The 19,910-nt window shown below is 35.3% G+C and overlaps 1 protein-coding gene across 1 annotated transcript in view; it reads right to left on the reverse strand.

The window, feature by feature from the left end:
* LOC148843992 (glycosyltransferase BC10-like) overlaps nucleotides 1-16,187 on the reverse strand; it is a 33,196-nt gene extending 17,009 nt beyond the window's left edge. The window contains exons 1-2 of the mRNA XM_088959875.1: nucleotides 15,793-16,187; nucleotides 2,436-3,327 (exon numbers count right to left, since the gene is read on the reverse strand). Of these exons, the coding sequence (XP_088816001.1) occupies nucleotides 2,436-3,044 (609 nt within the window). The 5' untranslated portion in view covers nucleotides 3,045-3,327; nucleotides 15,793-16,187. The remainder of the gene's footprint in view (nucleotides 1-2,435; nucleotides 3,328-15,792) is intronic.
* Between the last annotated feature and the right edge of the window lie 3,723 nt (nucleotides 16,188-19,910).

Consider the following 19,910-nt stretch of genomic DNA (forward strand, 5'->3'; position numbering starts at 1 on the left):
ATTCTAGCTAGATACAGTTCTATCTTATCTATTCAGCATTCTTATCTTATCTGTTTTCAGTAGTAGGATTAGTAGGGAGTTATCTATTCAATGTTCTTATCTTATATATTCAGTAGTATAGATTAGTAGGGAGTCTTCCTAAAAGTAGGACTTTTATCTCTTGTAATCTCCTATTTAAGGAGCTGATAATATTCAATAAAGGCATCAAAATTCTCAGTCAAGATAGAGTAGAGGAGAGTTGGTGATCTCTTGAACAAATCACCATTAAGGCGCCAAGATAGGTTCCTCAAGAAAAGGAAGGAATAAGGGAAAACAGGAGGTTTTCCCCGTGGACCAACCCGTGACAAGATCCTATTCGCGGGCCCATAACAGTATGGGAGGAGAGAAATGCAAGAACATTCTTAGAAAAAGAAAGAAATAAAGAAGATGTCATTGAAACAATTAAAATAAGATTGGTGCTTTGGCTGAAATGGTTGGAAAGTTTCTAAAGCATCTCATCAAATGACCTACTGAGGAATTGGAAGGAAGTGGTGGACTCTTCTGTTTATAAAACAGCTGTTAATCATCAATGGACTCCACCAGATAGAGGGTTTGTAAAATTAAAGTTTGACGGTAGCAGTTTGGGTAATCCAGGATGCTCAAGTATAGGAGGTGTATTTAGAGATGACGAGGGCAAATTCATTGCATTATACTCCAGGCCGATTGGGGAGGGAGACTGTTTGAGAGCAGAGGTGATGGCCTAAAACTAAGTCAAACCTAATACACCTCAAGAATAAGTGATAAATAACTCCAACTGCTAGAGCTTTCATGCTTATTTTTCTTCTAAGAGTAGAAAAGGGAAGGATAACATATCAAGACCTTTTATGTGCCCCTTGTAACTTTGCCCCTTGGAAGATTCATAGGTCATTTAGAGTTTTCTAAATGACTCAACCATTAGTACTAGTACAATTCATGTCATTTTGCACTTCGAACTTTAAAGATGAAAGGTAAACTTTCCCACCTTGGGGTGCAGCCAGATTGCATGCCCTTTTTTTCTTAAATTTATTCTCAGCAGACTCCATAATAATTTTGATATTCTTAAATACTCCCCACTCAAAAAAAAAAAAAAAAGATCCCTATGTTTTAGAAAATCTAAACATATTCTATTCTTAGGAATCCTTATTGCTTCTCACTTCTAAATCAAAACACTATGCCTAATGAAATACTAAATTTCTCTTTTCATTCTCTAACTCCAAGTTTTTCTCTTATCCCAAAGGATTAAAACATGGGAGCAGGCTCTAGTATCCATTATTTTCTTTAAAGCTCTATGCACCTTCCATTATTGAAGGATGAAGATGCTATGGGAACAGGCTTGAGTTCTACTAATTTGAATCCTTTCAATTGTTCAATAGAGAACTAGCATAGGGATAACCAGCCTACCATCCTTACCATCTTTATCTAGTTATTGTTGATGCATGTGTAAGTTCTTGTTAGATGTTTTATTTTATTTTATTTTTTTGATAGGCAACCTATTATATGTTTCGATCGTCATGTTATGAACATTACTAATTTTGATAATGTCCCTTTACATGTATTTCTTTACTCTCTTCTTGGGTTGGTGTATCTTATTAAGAAGGATTTCTAAATCTATGCCTGGATTTAATAAATTGTTAGACCCAGCCCTATTCTAAGTTACTTGATTTTCTGATAAATCAAATAAATGAAATACTAAAATTACGATTTTTTTATTGTTGGGAATAAAACAGTAGTGAATGAGTGGTGTAAATACATGAATTAACCTTTATGAAAAAGTACTTATTCAGTGGCTATAATACTCTTTAAGAAAATAAAGAAAATATGTCAAGAATTAATGCCACAATTTAAACATAAGAAAAAATTAATTACAATAACAATTATTGAAAATATAATTAATTACAATAAAATGATTAGGCTACCATTACATTGATTACAATAATAACCTATCAATAGTTTTAATGGGTTAAGAAGCCATTTTTAGAATTTTTAAGAGCTGATTAGGAAATAGAAAGTGAGTTGCTTTCAATGTTCGATGTCTTAGGTGTTTGGGGAAAAAGGATTCATGTATCCTACCCCACGTAATTGGGAGAACACTTTTCTGAGTTGAGATGACTTGAGCTCAGGTAACCTCTGCATTGTGTGTGTGTCACTTAGCTAGACAAGGTTTGAATTCATTAGTGGTGGTGAACAAGTCCTTGTTGTTCTAGACCCACTCAGTAGAAAAGAGTAAGAACATAAACAACCCCACCCCCCCACCCCAAAAAAAAAAAAAAAGAGTGAAAACCTATACAAGAACAATGCCAAGACACTCGTGTAACCAGGATTTTTTTTATCAGCAGTGTACTGTAACCAGGAGATTTTCACCTGTTAATATCGAGAGAATTATAAGTAAGCATGCTTAAGGAGAAAATAAAGCACACCTGACTTGGGATCTGGCGGCCATAGAAAGCAGATGACCTGGAGACATTAAGTTCATATCCAGGAAGTGCATGAACATAAACCGAAAACAAATTTTCATGGCCCTGGAAAAATCGATCCCATAATGGTGAAAGTGGCAAGGGTCCACGTGTCAAAAACATGAAGGCCACCTTGGGAACTCTCTTGTATGGATAGACCTCTTTCTTCGGCACCAATGAAGCCCTCCACAAAAGTTCATCATCTGTCATGCTATGTGTCAAATGCCCTGGGTTAATAAAACTCTTCAGGTTCAAGCAATCCTCTTTCTTTTTGCACTTTGTTATGCTTAAACAATCCTCCTCATGGGATACTTGTGCAGCACGAATTGGAGAAAAAAATAGTTCATGGTGTGAGGAAGTAAAATATCGAGTTACGTGTGCAGTTGCTGCCAATCCTAAAACCATACCAGAGACAAATATAACTAAAAAAGAAACAACCTTCACAAGTCTAAATGACAAGTCCTTGCTTGTGATTGGAGAACTCGTAAGCTTGTCTACCTCTTCTTCTTCTGCCCTATTCCTCAATATGGCCTTCATCATGCTCAAGAAATTCCTATGCAACTCTGATTTCATAAAACTTTTACTCCGATTTTCCAAACAAACGGCATGGCAATACTTATTTATCTACAAAGGTAGCCTTATCAAATATGACAATGAAATGGATACAGCAAAGCACTTTAGTGTTTGCAACATATGAAGTCAGATTCAGTTACTTCCTGATATAATCTATGAAATATGTATCTCCTCTCTCAGAAGATTCAAGAACAATGAAATTCATCAATTCTGAGTAAATAGAGCTTCAAAATTTGGATTTGTAATCAATGCATAGCCTTGCAGGTTGCAACTTGAAAATAACCTACAAGGAAACAAAGAGAACAACCATAATGAACTTCATATTCTACTTAAAAAATTGGAAAGCATGAAATCATCTTAATCACAACTAATAAGTTTTTATTCTAGATGGCTTTTCCTGCAAAAACTTGAAACCGAAGATGAATAATTTCCTTTACAGGTTCAGGCAAGAGGAATTAGGAACCTCGAAATTCTATCAAGAAATATTGAGCTAATTCCATCTATCGTTATAAATATTGCTCCTTGTTATTCAAATTTATTCAACCACCACCACCATTTTGTATCTGATACCATATCTAGCAGTGTTCTTGCCTTATCCAGGTAATATAGATTGTATTGGGTGTAATTAGCCACTTTTTTTACTTTTAATACAAATTTTCTTTTATTTATCGTATTGAATGTTACCCTGTGCAAATACAAGGTGGAGCTGGTGGTAAGAGTATTTTGATTGATGATATGACCATTATCATTTTTTTATACCAAACTTTGACATGAAGCATGTCCAATTTGAGGGACAAAAAGCAGTAAAAGTATCTCCTGTCAACAAGTGGGGGACTATTCCTAGCAGCAATTTCCATGTCAACATGGTGACAGACACTTCTCTCTAATTTGTCAAAGAACTGGTTCTTGGCAACTGTTGGTTTATAACATGGAAGCATTTTTGTCAAAATCTTACAATTTACAATACAATTCATGATTTGAATCATGAATGCCAAGGGTTTCATTCAAATCTTATGTTTGAATCCTTTTCTATAAAAATCCTACAATGTTTTCTTTGAACCCAAAGAATTGATTCATAAATCTTATGATTTATACCATTCCTGCCATTAAAATCAATTCAATTAAGAACTAGTTCTCCACTGTCATTTTGTTTTGTTTATGTTTAGTTTTCTCAAAAGTGACTTGCTTTAAAGACCTTACTAGGAATTGATTTATTTATGTTATTTAAAACCATATAATGAGTTTATTTTCCATCATATGTAGGATAAAGAGCCATTGAATGTGGATTATTTGACTTTCAAGTCAAACTTGATATATCATCATAGACTTCTATTGTAAAAGTGGTAAATTCTATTGTTTTAAGTACATATATCGTTGATTTGGATTAAAAGTAGGATATACTCACATATATATATATATAAACTTTTTGATAAGTTTGTAAAATTAAATGGAGGCAGAGAGCTAAAATTTGATGGCTAAAATCAGGGGACAGAAATACTCATTTCTTCCACAAAATGGCAGATGCTGGGAATAGGTCTTCTGCAATAAGTAAGCTGGAATGGGATGGAATTTTGGGAGAATTGATGATTGAAATTAAGCAGACTGCTACAGGTTTCTACATTCCATTCAAGCACCTGAGTGATGATCAAAAGCAGTGGCTTGAGAGACCCTTCACAGAGGAGGAAGTGAAGGCTGCAGTTAGTAGGTTGGAAAATGAGAAATCTCCGGGACCCGATGGGCTGACAAATCTCTTCTATACTAGTTGCCAGGAGTTTATTAAGCAAGATGTAATGAATGTTTTTCAGGCTTTTCATGAGAATGCTTCTATGCAAAGAAGCCTAAATGCCACCTTGTTACTCTAATCCCAAAGGTAGATGGAGCTACAAATTTAAAAGATTTCAGACCTATAAGCCTCTTGAATAGTTTCTACAAAATCTTGGAGAAAGTGTTGGCTGAAAGAATGAAAGGAGTCATGAGTAGTGTGATCTCAAGCAATCAGTGTGCTTTTGTTCCGGGAAGGCAGATGCTTGACTCAATCCTTATTGTCAATGAACTTGTTGACTCAAGAAGAAGAGAAGGCTCCCCTGACCTAATCTGCAAATTAGATATTGAAAAAGCTTATGATCATGTGAACTGGAGGTGTCTGGACTTGGTGCTGGAAAAGATGAATTTTGGCCAGAAGTGGAGAAATTGGACCAAAGTTTGCATTTCTTCATCTAAATTCTCTATTCTGGAAAAGACTGCCGGTTTTTTTTGAAAGCACTAGAGGCCTGAGACAGGGTGATCCCCTGTCCCCCCTCCTCTTCATTTGTTTAATGGAAATCCTTACCCAATTTGCCAGAAGGGCTTGCTGAGGCTGGACTTTGGGAGAGGTTTGCAATTGCTCCGGGGGGAAGAAAAAGTTAACATTCTCCAGTTTGCAGACAACACACTTTGTTTCCTTGATGCAGTTCCTGAGCAGTTAGAGGTGTTACTTGGAATTCTGTGTTGGTTTGAAATGATTTCAGGCCTTAAGGTCAATTTGAGTAAAAGCATGATAAGCCTGGTGGGTCAAGTGGCTAATTTGGAGAACTGTGCTGAAGTGTTGGCATGCAAAGTGGAGCCCCTTCCTGTTAAGTATCTGGGCCTCCCTTTGGGGGAAAAATGTAATTCGGCTGTAGTATGGGACCCTGTGATTGAGAGGTTAGAAACAAAGCTCTCTTCATGGAAAGCTAAGTATCTTTCAGTAGGGGGCAGAGTGGCCCTCATTAAAAGTACTTTATCTAATCTACCCACTTATTATCTATCCCTCTTCCCACTCCTAGATAAGACTGCCAAGAAAATTGAAAGTCTTCAAAGAAATTTTCTGTGGAGAATTTGGGAAGAAAAGAAAATCCACCTCATTAAGTGGGATCAAGTTTGTCTGCCCATTGAAGAAGGGGGGCAGGGAATCAGGAAACTAAAAGTACTTAACACAGCCCTCCTTAGCAAGTGGATCTGGAGATTTGGTACTGAAAGGAATGCATGGTGGAGAAGCCTTATAGCTGCCAAATTTGGTGTGAACTGGGGGGATTGGTACTCTCATGATCCCCTCCTAAGTTGGGGTTGTTCTGTATGGAAGGGAATTATGAAATGTCTTCCCTAATTCTTTGATGGGTTGATCCTTAAGATTGTGAGAGGGGACGGGATTAAATTCTGGAAGGACACTTGGTGCTTGTACTGCTCCTTGGCAGAGGTCTTTCCTCTTCTCTATCAATGTGCATCTAATCAAGAGGTATTGGTGGCTGATTCTTATACCTTATCTGAAAATTCTATAATCTGGGCTCCCCTTTTCAGAAGAGATCTGTTTGATTGGGAAATAGGTGAAGTAGTGGAGCTGCTGAATCTGTTATAGAGACAGGATGTTATCTACAGCAAGGAAGATGAGTGGATTTGAAAATGTAGTAGTGATGGTTGCTTCATGGTTAGATCTCTGGCCACAAAGTTAAGCAGACATGGTGTTTCTGATTTTCCTTGGAAGCAGATTTGGAATCCTGTTCCTCCATCAAAAGTGAACTTCCTAGTTTGGGCAATGGCCTTGGACAAGTGTCTCACAAGAACAAATCTGGAGAAAAGGGGGTTGCAAATCCTGGATCAGTCTTGTGGTCTTTGTGGTCTAGCACCTGAAACCACTGACCATCTTAGTCTCCACTGTGCTGTCACACCTAAGGTTTGGAATCATTTTCTCAAGGTTGCTGGGCTGAGCTGGATTATGCCAAATTCAGTCAAGAAGTTGCTGTGCAGCTGGAATGTTCAAGGTTTGAAGAAAAAAGGAAAGATTGTGTGGTAAGCTGTCCCTGCTGCCGTTTTGTGGTCCATCTGGATTATGGGCAGAAAGAAACAATAGGATTTTCAATAACAAAGTGAAGAGTTCAGAGGACCTTATTAACTTTACTGTTTGTAAGCTGTTTTCCTGGATTTCTGTGAATGCTGAGTTTAAGAATATAAATGTATCTGAGTTGCTAAGATTACATTCCATTTGGAAGTTGTAATCTGTAGTTTGTTCAGCTTCTCCAGCCAAATTTATTGTTGGCTTGGGAGCTGATGTAATACTTGTGTGATGTTTTAATAAAGTTTTACCTTACCTTTCAAAAAAATAAAAAGAAATGATCTTATGATTACTATGGTATAGTTGTCAAAGTGTCACCTAGGCAACAAAAATGACAAGGCAGGCACCTTATATAATATCATTTATATTGTTGTATCTTATTAATATGTGTGTTAATACATTTTATTATATGTTATATATATCATTTATACTTTGTTTTAATGTTTTACTACTGAAATTTAAAAGATCAAAGGGTTTTGAGAAGGGAAAAAGAAAGAAAGAAAAAAAGAAAGAGGAAAGAAAGAATAGAAGTATAAAGAGGCTGTTTTTTTTTCTGTTCTCACTCTCTAATTAAATTGTGCAGATATATCTTGATGTACATTATTAGAATAGTCCTTGTTGTACAGTATAGTATTCTTATTATTTTATTTGTTCTTTTTATCTTTCAGCCCTGTAAGGGCATTCTTGTAACTGTACATATCTTTTATCTCTTTAATATAAAAGAGGCTCTTTGGATGGAGGTCAACTATTCTTGACACCCTTAATTCTGTTCTCTTCTTGCTATTAGTTCGGCTTACATAGTATCAAATCAGGTTGCCCTTTGATCCTTTTTTTCCTGATCCATCTTGTTTTCTTGATCCGTTGAGAACTTGCATCTCTACCGATTGGTCTTGGACTGTCTTGATCTTTCCAGGAACCATTTTTCTACTTTCTGCGCATCTAGAAAGAGAGATTTCATTGGATCTCTCTTGTTTGACATCTGTTTGCAGTAAGATTTAAGAGGAGTTGTCGCCTAGCCCTTCTCAACATACTCTGAAAGTTTCATTGAGATCGGTGAAGTTTTGAGAGAGATCTGAACTTCTCTTCTAGGCGGCTGCATCCAGACTTTCCTTTTCTGGACTGTGTATCCAGTTTTCTTCTTCTACTGGATCTTGGACAATCTCTGATGAAAGTAAGGGGCTTCTTTTCTCAGTTTTTTGACTCTCTTGGATTCGATTACTGTTTACACCACTCATTTTGATCAGTTTTTACTTCAGTCTAGTTCCTTTAGACTTCTTCCAAACCCCATTTTCTGTTATTTTCTTGTTGTAATGGCTTCAGACAGAGGGGATATTATTCCTGCGAAGATGAATGAACAGAATTATGGGATGTGGATGTTCCATTTTGACTTTTATGTTGAAGGGAAAGGTTTAGAAGGATACCTGAATGGAACCATCACTAAACCAAGTGAGATCAAGGCCAAGGCTTTACAACAATGGAAGTTGGATATCAGTAAGCTTGTTTCTTGGATTCTGAGTTCTATTGATTATCATATATCTATACCTATGAGGAGAATGAAAACAGCCTATGAGATGTACTCGTATCTGGAAAAAGTTTATCAACAGTCCAACATATCCAAACAGTACCAGATAGAATAAAAAATATTTGCCTACAGCCAAGGAGATAAAAGGATACAGGAATATTATTCAAGTTTTCTTGATTTGTGGGCTGAATATGAGATTATCCATATTGAACCCTCGGACCCAGTAGAGTGTGTGAAATATCTCTAGAAACACTTTAAGAAGAGGAAGGTAACTCAGTTCTTGATGAGACTTAGACTTGAATATGAGATAATCAGGTCCAACATTCTGAGTAGGGGAACACTTCCAGATCTGGATTCTATTTTAGGGGAACTTTTGAGGGAAGAGACTAGGCTTCTCACTGCAGTTGGATTTGATGGGAAGATGACTGGAGTTGAGATGGAAACAGCCTTTGTTGCTCATGGAGGTAAGAAGTCAACCTCCAAGGACTTCTCCAAAACTCAGTGCTATGAGTGTAAGGGTTTTGGACATAGTGCATCTCACTGTAAGAAGAAGAATGTGTGCACCTATTGCAAGCAACATGGTCACATCATTCCAAACTGTCCAATCCAAGCAGATAAGGGCTCTCAAAAAAAGACTCAACCCGAGGCCTATCCAGTAACAGATGGACAGGCAATTAACATTATATCCACCAAGGGTGATTCAACTGGTGTTATGGATGAAGAAAATGCTCGGTAATTTGTATCTTCTGCTATTTCCTCTGCTTTCTCTGCCATTGGCTTGTCTAGTAAGTTCTTTGCATATTGTTCTTCCCCTTCACATGCTTGGATTATAGATTCAGATGCCACCAATCATATGACAGGAACCTACCTTAATCACGCAAATCCATCCACTGAAACTCACCATAAACATATTATTACTGCCAATGGTGAAAAGTTAGGCATCATTGGTAGTAATGATTTGTCCCTTAAACTGTCACCTACTAGATCCTTCCCTCTCCAAAACCCTCTTAGTACCCAACCTTACTACTAATCTGATTTCTGTTAGCCAACTTGTTGATGAAGGAAATGTTCTCACCTTTTCTCATGATGATTGCTTGATACAGGACCGATACACTGGGAAGGTGAAAAGGAAGGGGCGTAGGCTAGGCCGTCTATTTGCATTGGAATTTGAGAAGTCTTAATCATAAGCATCCTCAGCTTTTCTTAGTTCTTCTTTGTCAGATTCTTTATTGAGTTATAGAAATAATATTTGGGATTTATGGGATAAACGATTGGATCATCCATATTCTCAAAAAGTAAAGCTTTTGTTTGACTCTGGTTTGGTTAAGAATAAAATTCCTCCTGTTCATGCTTTTGATGTCACTTGCATTGCGTGTTGTTTGAGTAAAAGCCATGTTTTACCATTTCTTCACACTTCTGAACATGCCACTAAACCTTTTGAGATAATACATAGTGATGTTTGGTCTGCTTCTATCACTTCACGATTAGGATATAGTTACTTTGTATTGTTTATAGATGATTGTACCAGATATACTTGGATTTATTTTCTACTGCACAAATCAAAAGTCTTTGGCACATTTAAATTATTTCATACTATGGTGCAAAATCGCTTCAATTGCAATGTGACTATCCTCTGCTCAAATTCAGGGGGAGAATGTACAGATGGAAACTTTCAGAACTACTTGAGGAGTTATGGAATTCAGTCTCAACGCAGCTGTCCAAACACTCCACAACAGAATGGTGTAGCTGAACGGAAGAATGGACATATCCTCAGTGTTACGCAGACATTACTATAGGAATCCCATACTCCAACTTCGTTTTAGGTAGAAGCAGCCAATATAGTCGTGTATTTGATCAACTGTCTTCCTTCCTCTGTTCTCCGCAACAATTCTCCCTTCCAAAAACTTTTTGGTCATCATCTAGGTTTCTCTAGTCTTCATGTTTTTGGTTGTCTTTGTTTTGTACATCTTCCTATTCATGAATGATCTAAATTAACTGCTCAGTCTTACCACAAAGGATTTTTATGTTATGACCATGCTGTTCGTCGTATTCTGATTTCCCAGAATGTTGTGTTTCTTAAACATATTTCATTCTTTGTTGGGATTGCTAGATTGTTCGCTCCTTCCATCTCTATTTTGCAGGACTTTGATTTAGACAACACTACTACTTCCTCTACTGAGAGAGATTTTCTCGTCTTCACCCGCAAGCGGCTAGGGGTGTAAACGGATCAAATTTGAATAAGATAAAACAATATCCGAATTCGAATCCGATTAAATATTCGATTTGATTCGAATTTGACGAATTAATTATTTTAGGTCATTAATAAATATATAAATAAATATTTTATTTATATAAATTATTTATATAATTTAATTATTATATATATATAAATCATAGTTGTCAAGGCGTCACCTAGGCGACTAGGCGCTTTTCAAAGAGCGCCTCGCCTAAACACCAAGAAAATTTGTATTAGGTGCATGCTTAGGGGCTTGAAACACATATATAATATAAAATATTTATTAAATAAAACTAAATATATAATATATAATATATAATATTTTATTGGTTGGTTTTAGTTTTTATAATAGGACATGTTGCATGTTATCATGTTTTTGTTGGAAGTAAAAACAAAATAATCGCAAGGGTTTCACTTTGACAAAAGAATCAAACTAAGGAAGAGGAGAAAACAATAGGCCTCCATCGTTCTGACACAGTCCTCTAAGTCCAGGTGAGTTAATCAGTTTCCTCCTTCGTTTTGTTCTCTTCTTCCATTGGTTTAAAACAGTGGTTACGCCCCATTTTTCTCCTCTTTTTGTTGAACTAAAACCATTCTTCTTTCTTCGTTTGAATCATATTATTGGATTAAAACAAGGGCTCCGCCCCCTTCTTTTGTTCTTAAATTTCTTGCGTGTTTTCAGTTTTTTTCCCTCATTATTGGTGTCTGAAACAGGGGCTCCGTCCCTTCTTTTATTCACAATATTCTTCTTTTATTTTAGTTTTTTTTTTTTTTACCAACATTTCTAGATCTAGAATAGGGGCTCCGCCCCCTTCTTTTGTTCTTAACTTCTTGCATTCTTCAACTTTTTTTTGTTCTCATCATTGGTGTCTGAAACAGGGGCAGAGCCCCTTCTTTTCTTCTTCATATTTTTTCTTTTATTTTAATATTTTTTTCACCAGCTTTTTTGGGTCTATTTTATTTTCATTTTCTTATTTACTTTTCTTCTTCATTTTCTTATTTTATTTTAATAATTGTTCTCATCAAGAAACATAAGCACAAAAATAAGTGCAGAATACATAAAACCAAAAAAACTAGTTTAGAAGGGGTAGAAATCCATCGGTTTCTTATTTTTAAATTTCATCGCCTAGGTGAGGGCTAGGCGCCTAGGCGTCCCAAGGTCACCTAGCCTCGCCTTGGTGCCTTGAAAACTATGATATAAATTATATAAAACATTTAAAAATTTTATATATTATATATAAGAATTAAATAATCGATCGAATTCGGATATTTATCAAATCGAATCAGGTCATATCCGAATTTAAATCCGATTAGCTATTCGGTTTGAACAGGATATCCGAATTTGACCAAATAGATATTCGAATTATCCAAATTTGGTTCGATTATGTCAAATCTCGAATTCGAAATTGAATTTTCAAATACCGTTGACACCCCTACAAGTGGCTATGTGCCCTAGTTCCTGCACCTACAACCCCCCTTCCACCCGATCCAGAGCATCCCTCTTCTGTACCCAAGGTTCAAAAAATCGATACGATATGCCCTGTATCGGGCGTATCGTATTGTATCTTTTGGGTCCCGATACGCCTGTTTACAAGTGTTTCGGGACCCCACTATTTTCTAATGAAAAATATAGGTATTAAACTCCCCAAAAACCAAATTTTGAAAAAAAAAATCATATTTCTGCATGGTTCAAAGTACCAATACGCTTCTGTCGATACGCAGAGGCGCATCGATACTTTGAACCATGTCTGTACCCCTTGTAAGTGACACTTTGACCCAAGATCCTCTTATTTCAAATGGTAGTTCTGTTATTCCAATTCGTCATTCTACCCGTATTTCTCGACCCCTTGACCACTATGGTTTTCCTTCAAACCATAGTTCCTTTTTTATTGTACTTTCTTCCACAGATATCCCTAGATCTTATCAGCAAACCATAAGAAGTTCTAGGTGGAAAGAAGCCATGGAAATCGAAATTCAAGCCCTCCATGAGAATGAAACTTGGGATCTTGTGCCAGCTCCTCTAGATGCTTCTATTGTTGGATGTCGTTGGGTCTATACAATCAAACTGAAGTCAGATGGTTCCCTTGATCGATATAAGGCCCGGTTAGTTTCCCAAGGATACAGTCAGGAATATAAAATTGATTATAAAGAAACTTTTGCCCCAGTTGCTAAGATCACCACAATTCGGACTCTTCTAGCCATATTTGTTGTTCATTCCTAGACTATCTACCAACTAGACGTGAAGAATGCTTTTCTTCATGGTGAACTGAAGGAGACAGTCTACATGAAGCCTCCACCTGGATATTGCAGTGATTCTTCATGTGTCTGTCGCCTAAAGAAGTCCCTATATGGTCTGAAGCAAGCACCCATGGCTTGGTTTGAGCGCTTCCAGGATGTTGTTGTTGCAACTGGGTATAATCAAAGTTCCTCTGACTACTCTCTCTTTGTTAAGAGAAGACCCCAGGGTATCACTATCCTCCTATTGTTGATGACATGATTTTAACTGGGGATGATCATGATGGCACTTGTGAGCTGAAGTCCTTACTTCATAACTCCTTTCACATGGACCTGGGCCCCCTTCTTGGGTTTGGAGGTCTGTCGTAGCAGTCGAGGGTATTTCATTTGTCAGCAAAAATACACCTCTGATCTCGTCAAATTAGATGGAATTACTGATGAGAAACATGTTGATACCCCTCTAAAGTTGAATGTCAAGCTGTCTAAATCCGAAGGCCTAATTCTTCCTGATGCTACTTTGTACCGTCAACTTGTTGGCTCTCTGATCTATCTCACCATGACCCGACCTGATATTTCCACATGCCATTCAGGTCGTCAATCAATTTGTTTTTGCCCCGCGGCAACCTCATATGACTATTGTTCGCCACATCATCCGTTATGTTAGAAACAACCTCTCAGGGATTGTTTTTCTCTTCCTCATCATCCATACAATTGAGGGTTTATGCTGATGCCGATTGGGCTAGTTGTCCTGACACTCGTCGATCCACTATTGGGTGGTGCATCTTCATGGGTGACTCTCTCATCTCCTGGAAGTGTAAGAAACAGCAAACTGTCTCCAAATCTTCTACTGAAGCTGAGTATAGAGCTATGTCTTCTGCCTATAGCGAGATTGTTTGGTTGAAGTCTCTTTTCATGGATCTTGGTACTCAACTTCCTACTCTTATCCCTCTGTATGCAAACAACACCAATACTATCAAGATCGCATCTAATCCTGTCTTCCATGAGAGGATTAAATATATCGTGGTGGCCTATCACTTTATTAGAGATCTTCTTGTTGCAAGCTCTATATCTCTTCCTCATGTAGCCTCTCACATGCAAATTGCCGACATCTTCACCAAGGCCATGACTAAAAGTCGACACCTCATTCTAGTGGGCAAACTGATGTTGATGTCTACCCATCAATATGAGGGGGGTGTGAAGATATATCTTGATGTACATTATTAGAAAAGTCCTTGTTGTACAGTATAATATTCTTATTATTTTATTTGTTCTTTTTATCTTTCAGCCCTGTAAGGGCATTATTGTAATTGTACATATCTTTCATCTCTTAAATATAAAAGAGGCTCTTTGGGGTGGGGATCAACTATTTTTGACACCCTTAATTCTGTTCTCTTCTTGCTCTCAATTCGGTTTACAAATAAAACAGATATTCAATCCATGTTTTTTTCTATTTTACTTTCCATTTTGGATATTTATCATATAAAGTTAATAACCTTCCCTAAATGCTAATTGATATGAAATTGCTCTATTAAATACTTATTACAGTAGTATTATTTTTTAAAATAATGAAATTAATATATGTAAAAGATTTTTATCTTTTAGATGTGATGATTTGCCATATTTTAGAGGAAAATGTTCTTAATAAAGAGAATTGCTATTTTTTTCGATTAGTATACATGCTATATGGTATATAAAACTAAGGAACTAGCCAAAAGTTAGTTCTTTATATTATAAAATTCTTATCACCTAGGCGTCACCTAGGCACCCCAGTGTCACCCACAATCACCTAGACACCTTCAAAATTATGCGATATGGTTACAATTTTCAGAACATTTGGAACAACTAGAGGTTTTCAGTTTTCAGATTTCAGATTGCAGATCCTCCATGCATCTTATCTTCCGTCAATTCCAATCCAAATCTTCAAGAGGAACACTTTGAATTATCAGTCAGGTCAAAGAACAATCTCTTTAGGTGGGAGCAATATTCATTCTCAATATCTTCCAAATTTCTCCAAGAGCTTGATACAAATTTGACTTAAGATGATTAATTGATCCAGTCCCTTACAGAACCAAGACTAATGAACAAATCGAAACCTCAACAAGAAATCATTTCCACAATCAAAATGTTTGAAAATCTCTGGTACTACATAGGTTGATTTGAAAATAGTTCTTTTTTTTTTTTAAAGAAGAAGAAGAAGAAGAAGAAGGTAAAGTAATAGTTCAATTTTCATGATCTTTCCAGCATTGTAGGTTAGGTTTGCAACTCTACTTTTGAATTGCACTTCTAAAATTAAAAATACATTTTACTTTTGGTTGTCTAGAACTTGGACATCAGCTTAATATCTCTGGAGCATTCATGTTAAACTTTCCTAACTCTTAGCACATCCTACCGTGGAAGTAGAGAATCAATTTGTGGCAATTCTTGAGATTTTGCAGGCAAAGTTGCACGTTAAACATTTAATGTATTAGATGCAACTCAGGCGAGTTATCTACAAAGTAAAATCTCTAGTTCAGAGCCATCAATCCGATACCATAGATTTTGAATAATATGAGTTACAGGCCATCATCATCCCCACCATGAGAATCGAATCAACTTGGAAACAAAGAAACGCAGAAAGGACAGAACCGAGAAGCAATTCCACCATAATAACGGGCAAGAAAACTAGAAGCTTTCAATAAATTGAAAACAACAACCAACAGGGTCAAGAGATAATTAAGAAACCATCAAAAGAAAAATAATCCCACAAAACACCGGATTTTAACACCACCCGAATCAAACACAAATAGATTCAGAAGACAATAAAAGCAAGAGAATTTCGTTTCTGAAGCTAATACTTAGGCGACAAGCACATTAAACAGAGAACAGACGGATTTATTTGCTGAACATTAAAAAAAATTAATTGAATTACCCGTCTCAAGGAACGATCTCTAATGGGTCGATCTAATTCCTCTTCTTCTCTGTGATCTGCAGAAAAAATCGCAGCCAACCTCTCTCTCTCTCTCTCTCTCTCTCTAAACTTTGAAGAGACAGAGAAGATAACTTTTAAAATCACGACCACTTTTAGTGCTAAATTTCTTCCCCCCTCACACGGCGAGACCCTCTTCCTCTTAAAACCTTGACTTGACCCGAGTCATAAGCAACGCCAGGTGCGTGCATATCTCTCTCCGACCCTACACCGAATGAAACTCAACCCAGGAGGCCAGGACAAGACAACTTGGATCCAAACTCCGAAGTCTCCTCCCAACATGTCCTACTCCTACACACCTAGACACCTAGGCGGCGGGCGTCGCTGAATTGTGGCTCTCTGTCTCGTTGCTTGCTGGAATCCCGTATAACGGAACATCCAACTGCTCTAACTGTTATACGGTCTGACCAGACCAGATGGTCCAACCATCTCCGCATTAATCAAACGATCCAAAACTGTAGCATTGAAAACTGGGGAAACAAGGTCAATGAATGAATTGGCACATAATCCAATACACAATAAATTCATTTATTTATTGTAAATTTAAAACAAACAAATACCACTAAATGCCAAATTTGGGAGTGCTTATCTATATATACTATATTACTACTATTAAAAGTCCCAATTTTTTAATTTAGTCACTCTCTAATGATAAGGATAGAAATATAATTTGAATGAACATTTTTTTATTCATTCAAATCCCCCTCATTAACATTCATTAAATCTTATTTTTGAATTTGATCCATTTTAAACTGTGAGGGCAAAGAATATAATTTGAATTATTATATTTCTCTTCATTCAATTCCCTCTCATTAAGTCTTATGTTTGGGGTATTAACTCTCATTGTTTCATAGAATCTTATATTAAATAACCATATTAAAGAAAAATAAAAATGAAAAAGAAAATTTATTTTTAGTGACAATAGAAATTAAATACAAACTTAAAACTAACTTAGAAATAGAATCGTTTTTCTATTTGGTGGTGAGTCAACAATTGAACCTATTGGGGCAAATGTGTCATTCCATTTGTTGTCACAATTAAATGATAATAAAAAATTTAAAAAAGATGAGAACACACATGTATAAAAAAATACAAAAGAAAATTATAGAAAACATTTGGACACATCACTTCAGATCTGATTTTGGACCCCAAAACCATCTAATTGGGCTGTGGACTGAATGCTTGGACCATTTGACCCCAGACCGGTGGTCAAAGCGGTTTCATTTTCGTCCCAATTTTCAAAACCATGTTTCTGTGCATTAAAAAAAAAACAAAAAAAAAGGTGTTTTTTGCATAACGCTTAAAGCTTAATCGTTTCAGCTTAAATTATGAATATGAAATTTCTCTTGAACTGAAACCTAAAAACGAAATGAAAATAATCTTGATCTTCGAATTTGGAGATAGAGAGATTAGCTAGGTTGTTATGGCACATCATTTTATCATAGTTTAAAAGGCATGGTATCACATAGGACAATTGAAATGGGAACTCCCCTAGATGCATGAAACCTTATTTTTCTTTTTCTAGAAAACACCCTAATGCACAAAACCCAATGCAAAATGTCATATCTTATTATTAAAAGTTGATGTATCCAACCAAACAAGTTATTTATACTCTGTGGCACTTACAAGTCAAAAGAAAGGTGTAATCAATGTTCAAAGTATGAGAAACCCTAAGTATATCGGAAAAATAATTTTAAGAGACATATCAGGATACGCTTTGATTTTGAATACATATGTGTATCGGAGAAAAACTAAAATACACATAGATACGCTTAGAAACACTATAAATACTTTAATAAATCATAAAAATACATCAACAACACTAAATATAAGACCTCAATATGGTGTATATACATTAAATTAATATATTTTAATGGTTTTATGAAGAAATATATTATAGCTAATTATAAATTCAATAAAAATCCTATGCTTAACTATAATTTATAAATTACAATTCTTAAGCTTTAATGTTTTATGAGGTGATAAAAAACCAACTCCCCTATGCTACCACAAAACATGCATTGGCACAACTTCTATGTGAAAATATAATTAATAATTATTATTATTGTTCATTTCCAAAAATTATAAAAAAAAATAGGAATTATATAATATATTCAAAAAATAGTTAAAGAAGAAATTTCAATTGCTTTGTGGATATGATAGATCATTCATAGAATTATAATATATTCAATCATTGTGATCAAGTGATAAAATATAATTAATTAATTATTTATTTTTTAATTCTAAAAATATACAAATAAAAATAATAATTAATAAAGGAGAAATTTCAATTGGTCTGTGGATATGATAGATCATCCATAGAATTATAATATGTTCAATTGTTGTGATCAAATGATAAAATATAATTAATTATTATTTATTTTTTAATTCTAGAAATATAAAAAATAAAAAAATATATAAAGAAGAAATTTCAAGTGCTCTATGGATATGATAGATAAATCCATAGATCTAAAACATATTTAGTTTTTATAGGCAGAGAAAAAAATTACATTTTCAATTTTTTTGTTAATTTATATTTTCCTCGGATATCTTCATGAAATTTCCATTATTCTACTAATAACACAAAAATAAAAATTGTGATCTTGAATGTAAGAAATGCAGATCAACATAAGATTAAATATTCAAGAAAAAAAAAGAAATCACAAGGTATTATAAAAGATTGAAAAAAATTACCTATTTTTGCCATATTTTTTCAAAATTTGAAAATTCTTTAAAAATAAATGATTCACATTTGTTTCTTGCGAACTTTTGCAAATCTAGCACTCTAGGAATGAAGTTCAGAGTTTTAGAATCATTTGGGGGGTGAAAGAAGGCTTATTTCGGGGGAAAAGAAGCTTGTTTTTCCCTTTAATTTTTTTTAAATTTTTGGTCATATTTTTTCTATCAATATGCCACCGATACACCCCGATATCTTTAACTGCAAGATGACTAGGTTAAGATTTTTGAGATTTTCACCAAACATTATTGCTTTCAGGCTGCCTGATTGGACCACCTCAAAAAGCCAGAATCTGCAAACCACCACATGAAAGCCGTCCCAAATGGAAACTAGAACCAATCAAAATAATTGTCTAAACGGATCACGGGTCTGCTCTAACCTGAGATATAGTCTACCTCTAAATTGTATGGTCAATACAAAATAATGCTTTAGACACCCAAAGACCATTAGGTTGCTAAGTTTCTTTAATATTTAATATACATGCATGCACATATGTCAAACATTATTTTATCCGGATGACGACTTGGCTCATATTATATACAAATCAAAATCAAATTATTTCAGAATTTTTTTTTTTTTGAAAGGCAAATTCCATTCAATCAACTAACTCGGTCCAAAACAAGCTATCAATCATTCAAAGCATTCAAGTTTTTGTTTGGTAGGCGATCTTCAATTTTTAAATGGGGCTTCCATTCAGATTAAGGCCGATAGATTTCAAGTACTTGATTAGGTTATGTTCTAAACAGTAGTAAAAACAAGGATAGCGATGTTGGAAAAAGATGTGCATTTCTTTTGACTGTTAGAAACATCTAAACAAGTCATTTTCTTGACTCGGAGATCAGTTCCACTAAAACCCATCCACTGAAAGAGCACTTTGAAATTAATGGACTGGTGATGGATGAGACTTGTGACAAAAAGCAATGTGAAAGAAGGAGAATTCAACCTAAATTACTAGTTTATGGGGTGTTTTGTAGTGTAGATGAGAAATTGATGGGTGTGGTCCACACCACACCTTGGGGTAGGGACCAATCCACACCATACTATAGTCCACAATTGTTCTGAAATTATGGACAAACAATGTGGGTTGGATCAGTCTAAACCCACAGTAGCGATCTGTAGGTGTATCCACACCACACTTTTTGATTCCATATATTTCATATACATTTTATGAACGATCTACACAATCGATTACAAGTGTCTAATTTTTGTATTTTATATGATATATATATTGAAAAAAGGCATTGATAAATTAATATTAATTTTAATTAAAATGATAGTAAAATAATTAAAAAATAAAAAATAATAATTTAAATATTTAAAAATA

Source organism: Nelumbo lutea, chromosome 8 (genome assembly GCF_056320005.1).
Source record: "Nelumbo lutea isolate HS-2025 chromosome 8, American lotus-T2T, whole genome shotgun sequence".
In the NCBI taxonomy this organism is placed as follows: Eukaryota; Viridiplantae; Streptophyta; class Magnoliopsida; order Proteales; family Nelumbonaceae; genus Nelumbo; species Nelumbo lutea.